This window comes from Pteropus medius, unplaced genomic scaffold (assembly GCF_902729225.1).
Source record: "Pteropus medius unplaced genomic scaffold, Ma_sr-lr_union100, whole genome shotgun sequence".
Taxonomy (NCBI): Eukaryota; Metazoa; Chordata; class Mammalia; order Chiroptera; family Pteropodidae; genus Pteropus; species Pteropus medius.
This window is the reverse complement of record NW_024342474.1, coordinates 9,575,343-9,587,567: the sequence shown is the minus strand read 5'-3', so window position 1 is coordinate 9,587,567 and position 12,225 is coordinate 9,575,343. Positions and strand designations below refer to the sequence as shown.

Below are 12,225 nucleotides of genomic sequence, written 5' to 3'. Positions count from 1 at the left end.
CACTACTGTCATCTGAAGGTATGTTTCATGTCTGGTTAATTATCTACAGAAAAGTAACTAAACAGATGGCTTTTTTTCAAAGTAGAACACTAACAGGGAGATCATCTGTTATAATAGGAATATAGTTGCTGAAAAAATGACCTGTTTAAATATAAGCATGTATTGTTAAGATGCGACAGACAGGTCTCATCTATATTCAACTTACTTCATATTTCTTTTCTTTGTGTTCATGAGCCACTTTCTCAGTAAAAGTTGGTTGAGGTATCAAAGTAGGTTTTTGTGGAGCTGAATTCATATGCTTAAACCACTCATTAAATGTTTCATGGGCTTCCTAAAATATAAAATAAAATAGAAAAATAGAAAAAAAGATTAAACTTTTCACGTATGTTCAACAAAGCTTTTAAAATTTGGTTTTAAGAAGTCAAAATACAGCATCAAGAAATAAAACTTTAATATTAAGTTCTTATGCAAAATAAAAATCATTGTGAATAAGTGTTTTGTAAAGTGACAAACACCAACAGTGTGGGTGGGTGTTGGGGTTGTGTGTGTGTGTGTGTGTGTGTGTGTGTGTGTGGTGGTGTGTCTATGTGTAGTGGCACCTACTCCTATCTCAGCACCTTGATCACATATGTATTTTGACATTCAGCATTCTATGACATTATCACTCTGTGATGTGCACATCTGTCTTTTTGACTGCTCTATTAGCTTCTAGAGGGCAAAGACAGAAAGCTATCCAGACTTAATCCTAGAACCTAGCACACTGTAGTAGTTTCATTACTTGTTGAACAGATTTTAAATACATGTTGTTATTTTAGTCATAATATAGAATATCTTGCTTTTCTCAGTTATTGCCAAAAGCAGAAATATTAAATTTGAGACAAGCATTCAAAGAATCCTAAGGAAACATAAGTTTCAGAAATCACATACACTGTCTACAATATGTGATGTTCTTGGTTGGTTAGCACTGATTAGAGGCTCATGCTAATGAAGACCAAGTTGTGATTTCAGTGCAATTGTGGATCAGTCAGTACCACAGTCACAAGAAAAGTAAGATAATGAGTCAATCACCACTTCTGGAAACAGTTCAAAGTCTGAGAGTGGATGAGAAAAATTATCACCATATTTGTTTTCTTTACAACTCACCAAATAAGCTCTAATGCACAAATGTTCTCTGATAGCATTATCATCTTCAGCAGGAAGTGGACTTTCCATTCCTTGTTCTTCCCACTGATTATAGATTTCTGCTATAGAATCCTGAGGAATTTTCACAAATACTTCTTTGGCAGCTTCATGTTTTTTTGATGCTATGAAAAGATATACAATTTTTCAATATATGTGGATTTCTGTGTAATGATTTCTAAAAGAGTCTAATCATTGGTTTGCAACTTTCACAGTGAGCTGTAACCATTTCAGGTCCCAAGGTACTTCTGTTAAAGGTCTGGGTGACCTTTCTACCTAATGGCCAGGCGTTTTCCTTATTTCAATGACACCGTCACAGAAGGATTCATTACATTGCAGTTACTTTTACATACTTCTGAGTGTTAAAAAAAGGATTACATTTTTCAAAGCCTTAATATTATATGCAAAATGGAAGACATGAAAATTCACTGTTAAACATGTTTTGTCTCATAATACCAGTTTTGATATATATGAGTGGCTGTTTTGTACCCTCCCCTAGTGGAAGGGTTAGGAAAAAAAAAAAAAAATTCAAGAATATATGGATTTGAACAAAAACTTTTAAAAAAAGAATATAAAAATACAGCATACCCAAGAATTTTCTCATTATCGCATTGCCTTGTTTTAGTGCTTCTGCTCTTTGTGCTGGGTCAAATACCAACCAGTCAATTACATCAATTTTTAAACGGTCCTCCTATTCATTTAATTAAAAAAAAAAGAAGGAAACATCAATTTTGTTATTAAGATATTCTGCAAATTGATAGTTAACTTATACCTGCATGACTAGTGAACATCATTTCACCTTAAATTATACAAAATTATGAAAGAATCTAGTTTTTCTCAGTTTATTTTCACATTTAATAGCTTCCTATTAAATTACAGAAAAACTTATTAGACTATGAATCTGGAATTATATATTCTATGTTCCACTAACTTAACCATGTGATTAAGCGCTACATTAAATTTTTTTTCCTACATAAAACTTTCCTTTTTGAAAATAGAAATAAGCTATGTAAGAGTTAATGATTGATCAAGTAGCTAGAATAATCTGATGAGCAAAAATCCAATTCAGGTTTTTCCTATTAAAGAAGCTTCCTCTAACATACTACTACTAAAAGTAATCCTTTATATAACACCTTAAGTTTGCTCCCAATTTTATAACTTAAAAGGTTTTGGCTGCCAAAGAAAAATTCTTAAAAAAAAAAAAGAGAGAGAGAAGCCAGAGAATTTTAAGGAAGAAGGTCACCAAAGCACAACTTGAGGGATTATCAGGAGTTCCGTAACACACTTCTCCCTCTCCATTTTACCTCAGTAGTTCCCGTGTCCAGGGCTGGGGCCAGGTCATGATGGCTGAATTCGCCATTATCTTTCTTTCGAATATTCTCAACTACAGTTTTTGTTATAGTTGCAATATCCAAATCTAAAGAATTTTTGAAGACAAAAAACAAGAATTAATCATTCACACTAATATTCTCTAAATAGTCACAATGATTTAGTAAATTTGAAATAACAATTTTTAAGAACTATAACAAACTACGAAAGACAATATCAAAGAAAATGCCAAAATGAAATGATACTCTACAAGTGAGTTACGGTATATTTTATTCCTGAAACAGAATTTCACTGAAATTCTCTCAAGAGAAATAAGATTTAAAACTAGGAGGATAAATGTTACTAAAGCCAAAATGTTAATTTGCCTACAAAGCCCAGGAGATGAAGTTCTCAACTATTTTTACCTGCTTCTTTAGCCAGCTCCAGGCAATGGTGACGCTGTTCAAATTCTGTAACACCTTCCAAAAATAATGCATACTGGGCAACAGCTAGGTCTTGAGGCAAATGACAGGTATAAAATGCTATGAGATTTGTATGTTTCTCATTTATTAAAAGCTGAAAAATAGAAAAAGACCAAAGTGTGTCAATAATAAAACAAGTTCTAGGATCAGCCATACTTTTGAAAAGAGTTCATTTCAAATTTCAAACATATTCAGGAAAAATTCATACAAACACGGATTTGTGCTGTTAAATAGGAAATTCTAAAAAAAATAGACTTATGATAATTAAAAGATCTCTTATGGATTCTGATGAATTTCCTGCTACCAAGTATTAAAATATTATCATTCTAATTTTTGTATCCATGCAAATAGCAAAACAAACAAAAAAATGAAATTATGGATTCTCAAAGTTTACCTGTATGTATGTCTTTAAAACCTCAATGGAAACTTCTTCCTTCATAGGAAAAAAAGACATAATTATAAACATAACTGCTTATGTGTACTAGCAACATATCTAATAAAACATTCTGCTATTAAATAATTTTAATATTTATTATTGAGCAATAAGTATATGCTAGGCTAAGTGCTTAGCAAAGTTTATGCACTGCCTAATTTAACCTTACCATACTCTTTGTGGGTAGTTATTATTACTGTTCAAATTTTAAAAGAAAGAAACTAAGACTTATGGAGGTTTTATTTACTTAGAATGACAAAGCTATAAGTTGCTGAGTAAGGCTGTGAACCCAGGATTCTTACCAAAATCCAAGCTTTCAACTACTATATCATTTTGCCCTCTACATGTTCTCTGACCAAAATGTTATCAATCATTTAGGAAAAAAGGAAAACAAAAAAGAAAATAAAGGTTTAAAATCTCATATAGAACTTAGTCTGGTTCAGTTAGCTTAGCTGATTGAGAGTTAGGTCCTCATGAGGATTAAAGTTACAAGTTTACCAAAAACCAGGTGACAATCAGCGTTCTGCAGCCACAGATTAGAACCCTAACATGCCATCAACAGTGAGTTATCATTGACTGACCATATGGCACTATACAGAAGACTTCTGCAACCTTAACACCATTTCTAAAAAACAACAAAAAAGTAGTATTTTCTTGATGATAGGTATAAACCATCAGCCTTGCAGAGAAAGGTAAATGGTTCATTTTTATTTACTTTGGTCTGTAGTCCCAGAGTGCGAAAAAACAAAATGAGATGAGTCATGAAGCGGAGCAGGTGTCCAGGTAGGTTATTTCTGCTTTTGGAAAGCCATTTGCTAAACTCATCCATCAAACCTACAAGCCATCAAAGCGAAAATTCAATGATAGGGATAAAAAGCAAAAGAAGATAAATAAACATTACCAAGAACACTTACCACATTCCTATAGTTCTATTAAGTCACTACCTCATTGTTACTAACCATCATATAAAACTTTGTAACAGTTAAGTAGATAGATGCATTCAAATAGGCTGATATTTATAAAGATTAAAAGACTGGGTAACTCAAATGCATTGCTTTGAGAACTTTTTACGAAATTACTGTAAGAACACAATGCAATATACATATGACATATTATTGAATTGTACACTTAAAACCTGTATAATTTTATTAATCAATGTCACCCCAATAAATTTAATTTTAAAAAATTACTGTAAGAAAACAAAGAACTCATACAAAGTAAAATAAAATTTAATATCTTACCATCGATGTCTCCCAGGATAAGGAATTTTTGAACTATATGATAATGTTCTTGATTCTCTTCTAGAACTCTCTGAAAAAAATTTTTACATTTTTCATAAATCTTCTAGTGGTCATTCTGCAGTATGTACTCACTGTTAAACTAAAAATGTCAAACTCTGAAGAAACATAAAGTTGGAAATGAAGGATCTTAGGAGATCAAAATAAAATATAGGAAGGATAATGCCTTTGGAATATATTCAAGCCTTACAAACCCAGGAATGAACAATATCTTTGACAGCAGAGAACTGTGATAAAACAATCTGATCTTTTAAATGTTATTAAACTTTTGTAAATTTTATTTATTTTTTAAATATTTTACTACTGTTTTCCTTGGCATTCCACAGTGGAAAGAAAAGGCCATGTGACCTAAGCAGAATAAACTATAAAGCTTTCTTTCAACATGAACAGCAGTTCTTAAAAGCATTTTTTGGGTATTCTCTTCTGCACATGGCACTGAGCGTAATCAAAACCACCAAAATAGTGAGTAGGCACATAGCAGAAAAAAACATTTACAAGTAACCTACAGCTGGATTTCTTGAGCTGAATGGTTTATTTTTTATCAAATATTTAAATTTTTTATTTAGTTGTCTAAAATTTCTTTCAGCATTTATTCTTTTTACATTGAAACCTTTGTTCCATCTGGAATTTATTTTAATACACAGCATAAGGTAGGGATCTAGCTTTGTTTCCTTTCTGGATAGAAAGTCAATTATATCCACGCCAGGTATCTAAACCATGCCATTTCCTCTAAAACAAAAGGTCACTTTGTCAGCAGTTTAGTTCTCATCTATACTTAGATCCAATATAGACTTTTGTGTTTTATTGATTTATTCCTATGGCAGTTCTGTACTACTCTGCTGTATCTTTACATTATTATTAAGACAAGTATCCCATAATTATTGTCCTTTTCCAAATTTTCTTGCCATTCTTATTCTTCCATTTGGAAGTTTTCTGTCTAAATATAATCCCCTAAAGCATTAGGTTTCTATGTTAATTTTGGAATAAATGACATTTACATTAAATATTCTCATCCAGAAACGTGGTACGTCTATTTATTCATGTTTTTCAATAAGATTCTATAGTTTCTTTCTGAAGTCTCTTAACCCTTTGGTTAATTTTTATTTCTAGGTATCTTATAGTTTGACTATAATTTAAATGGGACGGTTTGGGAGGGCTCTATCCTTTTCTAACTAGTTGTCACAAGTATAGAAAGGCTAGGATTTTTTATAACTTTGTTTTGCATTTAGATACTTTAACAAGAACTTAATTCTAGTAACTTGAGTCTTGAGTTTCTAGATTTACACTTTCATATGTAAATGTTCCCCCCTTTCTAATATTTATATCTATTCCTTGACTTTCTTATTTTCATTAGCTGAAAATCTCCAAAATAATAGACTGGCTTTATTACACTTGACAAAAATGCATTAATTTCCTTACTACACAATAATAAGGAAAAGATAAAACCCAAAAGAAAAATGAATAAAATATCTGAACAGGAAACTCACAAATGTTCAATAAACAAAAGAAAACTTGCTCAGCCTTATGAATACACAGAAAAATGTGAAACTGTGCACTCCTATTTCCCACCTAATCTGATGAATTGGCAAAAATAAAAAGGATGGTATCTGGGACAGGTGAGCATATAGGGAAATGGACACATTAATAAATTACTTGGAGTATGAAGTAATTGCTACAGCCAGTTAATTGATATAACATACATACACCCTTCAACCCAGCAACCCTGCTTTCAGGAAATCTATCCTAAAGAAAGTCTTGTTAAGTTTCCATTATGTGTTTTAATTTTTCAAAAGGAAAGATAAATTAAGAGTACATGCATATCACATATTTAAATGAAACCAACCCTAAACCAAAGAAACAAATGATGTAATACTTATATATGAATGTCTCTCCTTTGGATAACAGAGAAAATAAGGTTTCACATATTTTTTTGCCTTTCTGCTGCAGTGCATAACATAACATGTATTGTTTCCTATTCCAGTTATTATAAAATATTCATATTAATATTTACCTTTTTATCAGTAGCTTGAAGTTCTTCGAAAACTTTTTCTAAAGTCCAACTTCAAAAGAAAGAACAGGAAAAGGATAAAATAATATTAGTAATATAAACAGGGGCTACAAAATAAAACCTGACAGAGCATACACAAATCACCATGACTAAAAACAAACCAACAAACTCACTTTGCTTCCAAATATTCCCTAGGGAGTTCTTCAGTTTCATCCAGAGTCATTACTGATGTCCGGATCTCCTGTTCTACCAGACTGTCCACCATTACCCGAAAGTAGGCCCACACTGTATCTTCCCAGGTATCACAGACAGGAAGAAGCTTTTCCCCAATTCCAAAGCAGAAACACACAGACATGGCAAACAAAAGAGAAAGGAAAAGCAGTTACACTCACTAGCATGGACCATAAAGTTACCATCCACTAGCATGGACCATAAAGTAATGACATAAAATATTGTGAACTATAATATACCAAATAACCCCACCCCCACCACCAAACTACATCTTCTAATAATTTTGAATTGTTTTTTTTCCCATACTGAATTCACAACAGCATTAATTTTCCATGCTGATATAAGATGGTGTTTCAACTATTTAGTATAATACCCCTCAATATAACTATAAAATGTAGGGGGTAATGGAGTTGTAAGAAGCACACACACATATGTAAGATAATCCAGTCACTGGGCCTTAGTGATACACTTATGCACAAAGCTATGGGTACTACACGTCTTTAATAAATGTATGTTGTAATTAAATTTATAATCTTAGAAGGTGAAGTCTGGTTTCATGTACTAATATATCACTTGATATATGAGATACATCATATTAAGCAGCTCAAGTCACTATTATATTTCATTACTATCTCTATCATTGCTACTCGTAAAAAATAACAAGTTTATAACATTTATTATATATTTTATGTATATGATTTAATTTCATGAAAAAAGATTAATAGAGACTGAATACCTGCTTGAGATTCCCACTTAAAGCTGCATAAATTGCTCTCTCATATCTGTTGAAAAGCTCCTGAAATACAAAAAATATAAATTTGAAATACTGTTTTTCTTAAAATGTCAATTTTTTTCATAATCTGGAATTCTGCGATGTCTTCTAAATTGAACTTATTTATTCGACAGTTTCTAAACTTTAGTGAAAGATCTAGTGGGGTAATAAGAAGGACTCCTCAGTTTGAAGATATATCAATGCTGAAATCTTTAGGAAAAGTCAAACATCTAAATTTCAAACAGGGTAAAAGCAGATCCAACTCTAATGGGTGCTTTATTTATAACAGTCAAATTTTATTCCAGATAAAACCTGTATAGGTGGTTTTCCCTACAAAGTTTCTAAATACCTAATACTACCTGGTACTGACCTAAAAACATGAAAACAAGGCACTTGGAACATGTCAGTCATCAGTTTGCATCAAATTTCTAAACAGAATTAATAATATTCATCGAATTATCTCATTTCCAGTTTTCTTATCATCCAATTGAGAGACTTCAGAGACTCTCACTATATGGCTGAGTCCTCCTCTGCCTTTTGTCTCTAATTACTGGTCCTGACCATTCTTGCTCCCTTCCTTTCCAGGTCCTTATTACTTAGTGTCTGAATAATTCTGACAGGCTCCTAACTAGCTTCTCGACCTTTAGTCCATTCAATTTTAAGTCTATTTTCCACTGCCACACTAATCTTAAAACACTGCTGTCATGTGCCCTCCAGGTTTTAATGGCTCACCACTATCTATGATAAAAAAAAGTTCTAATTCCTTATAGCAGCACTTGATGACCACCACTGCTTCTTCTTAATTTACCTCTTTCAATCATCTTTCCCCTTACAATCAGTTCTGCTACAATGCTTGTTTTGAAAATGTGAATTTGTTCCAAGGCAATTTATATATTGAGGAACAATCTGAACATAATGCAAATTTTCCATTTGCTTATGCACAATTTCATCCACAAGAAACGCTAAGCGAATGAAGAAAACTATACCCAGTTGAACAGGCCACTTAGAAATACACAAAAGTAACATACCTCAAACATATACCAGCTAACTCAGTTCATCAGCTGTTATAAGCTAAACTAACACTGAGTATTACAATTTTCTGTCTGATTTCAGACAACCTCCTTTTACCACTTCCCAGTAACTCATAAGCAGCAACTCTCTAATACCCAATTTCACAAACTTCGGGTCTCTCTCAAGGTAAAGTGCCACATTTACTATAGTATTTATGTATTTCCTAACCATTTAACAGTGTGAAACTGTACTGTTTCTATTAAGTGTTTATCTTCTGATGTATCTCTTATGGTTTTTGAGTATTGTGCTCTTAATTCATTTCCCCCCCAAAAGTTCTGTGGTTTTTTGTACAATTTTGCATGCTGCAGTGATTTTTAGGAATGCATAAGTCATGTCATAACCTATGCATCCTACCTAGAATTCTTTCTTATTTTCATGCCCAACAACCTAAATTTTACTAAATTTTAAAAGTTCAATTCAATTCTCTCTCCTAGAAACCAGCTTTAGCCCAATGCTTATGCTCAGAATTCATGTGGCACCTCCTTCATATTTTTGCCTTAAATCAGTGTTTAATTTTTAGTTCTCAGGGTCTAAATAGTTCTGATTAGTAGTTAAGCCTGCCAATTTACTGTTTCTGTTCCTCAACTAGATTAGAATTTCTTTGAAAAATAGGAATTTTAGGCTTATACTACTTAAAACTATAGCACCTTCACCAGACCTTCAGTTAATTAGAGTAAAAATCAATATCAGGAAATATTTTATTATATCTTACATCTTCTGCCATTCTCCAACAACTTATTTTCCAAATGCATCTATATGGATTCCCTTCAACCGGCTCTAATTCTGTTCCTATAAAACAGTAAAAGAAATAAAATATAGTTTAAAAAGAGATCTTTCATCAATTTCTAAAAACAAAAACTTCAAAAAGATTGGCATTTAGAGCTAAATATATTCCCAACTCTCAGAATAAAATCTACTAAAATACCTCCATTAACATTAGGGTCATGATAGAGCTTCCAGCCTTCAAGTGTCGCAGCTCTCCATGCCTGACCGCAGCGTTTACAGAGCCGCTGTGCCTTCAGAAACAAGAAAAAGCAGTTAGTCAAAGTGTAGTACAGGAGAAGTACTTGTGCCTTATGGAAAAGTGTAAGCGATATGACAGGATTAGATAACTTCTGGCACAGTTGTTACAAAAGATAATGTAGATAACTACTAATGAATGGCATTTCACTTTATTAGTGTATGCATGTCTCTCTGTGGTCTCTGCCTTTCTCTTCCTAATAATCCCTTTGCTCTTTGACTTTGGGCTTACCAAGAGGTTCCCATGGTGCCTACACATATTTAATTCTGCTAGAGACAAATGAGGATAAAAGAGGTTGATGATCTATGATTTATGTAAAAGTATTATAAAAACGTTGTTAGTTTCTAGAATGACAGGGGGCTACTTACTGCTCATTCACTCTACTGATATTTATGTTAAATGCGGCCAATCAGATGAGCTTGATATACCAGGAAGACACATATGTTTTGTTGTTCCATGACCTCTTTAGGAACCATCTCTTCCCCATTCTTAGTTCATATGGTTTGGGTAAGTCTAATCCTATCTCTAAACTTTAGGGTTATGAATGTGATCTAACAAGAATCACCCCCAGGGCTCTTGCAGAAGATACCAAGAAAGAGATACATTCTTTTTGCTGAGGATTGCTAGCTAGCAGGAAGATATAAACTGCTGGTGGCCATTACAGATAGGAGGAGTGGCTTCTTGAAAATGAAGCCAGAGAAGAGGAGGGCAGAGCCAAGAGCTTGGGAAAGAGAGAATATCCTAATGACATCTCCTGAGTCCCTGGTTCCTGCTTAAAACCAGATATAACCTTCTATACGTCCTTGTTTCATGAGCCAATCAATTCCCCCCTTGTAAGTAACTAGAGTCGGGTTTCTTGAACCTAGAAGACCTGATTAAAACAACCAGTTAAAGAATATCTCAAACACCATTCTGGATTTCTGGCTTTAAAAAATTTTGAAATAAATATTGAAAGCTATGTAGAGACATGAAAAAATGTTTTGATATGCTATCTAAAAAAAGGTGGGGTAAAAACTGAATGTAGAACCTTGAAAACATTATTCCAAGTGAAATAAGCCAAGCACAAAAGGACAAATATTGCATGATTCCATCTATATGAAATATCTAGAACACATAAATTTATAGAGATAGAAAGTAGATTAGAATTCACCAGGTGCTGAGGGAAGAAGGAAATGGGGAGTTACTGCATAATGATACAGAGTTTCTGTTTGGGGTGGTAAAAAATTTTGGAAACAGTGGTGATAGTTTCACAACATTGTGAATGTAATTAATGCCATTGAAATGTACACTTAAAAATAGTTAAAATAAAAATTTTGTTATACAGATTTTGCCATAATTAATAACTAAAAATTAATAATATACCAAAACCAATGAAGTGTACAGTTTAAATGGGTGAATTGTATGGTATGTGAATTATATCTCAATAAAGATGTTAAAGGAAAAAAAACCCCAAATGTATAATTATGTTAAAGAGACATAAAAAAAATAGCTCTAAGTTAATACAAAAAAAACAACCATCCGTGGTTATGTAAAGATAGTGGGACCTGGAGAGTTTTTTTCATGCCCTTCAGTAATGTAATCATTTTTTTAAAAAAAAAATATATATCCTGTTTGCCATTGCAATTCCTAGTATCTTGCACATCACCTGGCAGAGTGGCTGGGACTTAAATATTTTCTGACTAAATGAATATGTGATATCAATTTCTTTTCTTAATTAAAAAATAAGAATGACGCTTAACAACCTGAGACTTACTACAATAAGAAATTACTTAATATATGCTAATGGTTTATACCACAGAACAAACAAAACTTTGAATTAACATATTTCCATCTAAAAGAACATCACCAAGAGTTCTGCAAAAGAAGTACAACATAACCCCTAAAGCTTGAAAAAGTTCCTATACATCAGACTACCGCATGTAAGGTGTCGATAATGCCATCCAGTAAGTTAAAGCTAATTAGATACTTCTACTCTACAAGCACACCTTGTTTCACTGCACTTCACATGTGCTGTTTTTTGTTTTTTGTTTTTAACAAACTGAAGACAAGACCCTCCACCAGCAAAAAGATTACCACTTGCTTTATTATAGTGTTCTGGAACTGAACCCACAATATCTCCAAGGAATGCCTGTACATACAAGATCTTAACTATTACAAAGGAGACTACATTTTAAACAGGTGAGATTAAAAGGAAGAAATTTGAAGGCTATTATAGTCTTCAAATGCATGAAGCGTGTCACCTAAAAGAGTAGCTAGGGTCAGACGTATTCTCAATTCTTAAAATCAAAACTAGAAATAATGGGGATATGCCTGGGGTACGCGATACAATATAGGAAGGCAAAGTCTGACTTCACATAAAGAATTTTCTAACAGAGTTCTGCAAACTAGAGGACATTGCTTTGTGCAGCAATGTGTTTATCAC

The 12,225-nt window shown here is 32.7% G+C and overlaps 1 protein-coding gene across 2 annotated transcripts in view; it reads right to left on the bottom strand.

The window, feature by feature from the left end:
• NUP107 (nucleoporin 107) overlaps positions 1-12,225 on the bottom strand; it is a 35,731-nt gene that overhangs the window by 3,966 nt on the left and 19,540 nt on the right. Inside the window, exons 13-25 of one of the 2 annotated variants that reach the window (XM_039865960.1) lie at positions 9,708-9,798; positions 9,495-9,571; positions 7,676-7,735; positions 6,882-7,027; positions 6,712-6,760; positions 4,644-4,713; positions 4,118-4,236; positions 3,364-3,402; positions 2,913-3,063; positions 2,484-2,596; positions 1,768-1,870; positions 1,144-1,304; positions 206-331 (exon numbers count right to left, since the gene is read on the bottom strand). In XM_039865960.1, coding sequence (XP_039721894.1) covers positions 206-331; positions 1,144-1,304; positions 1,768-1,870; positions 2,484-2,596; positions 2,913-3,063; positions 3,364-3,402; positions 4,118-4,236; positions 4,644-4,713; positions 6,712-6,760; positions 6,882-7,027; positions 7,676-7,735; positions 9,495-9,571; positions 9,708-9,798 — 1,305 coding nt within the window. Of the gene's footprint in view, positions 1-205; positions 332-1,143; positions 1,305-1,767; positions 1,871-2,483; positions 2,597-2,912; positions 3,064-3,363; positions 3,403-4,117; positions 4,237-4,643; positions 4,714-6,711; positions 6,761-6,881; positions 7,067-7,675; positions 7,736-9,494; positions 9,572-9,707; positions 9,799-12,225 lie in introns of both variants that reach the window. The other variant, XM_039865958.1, reaches the window with a different exon arrangement.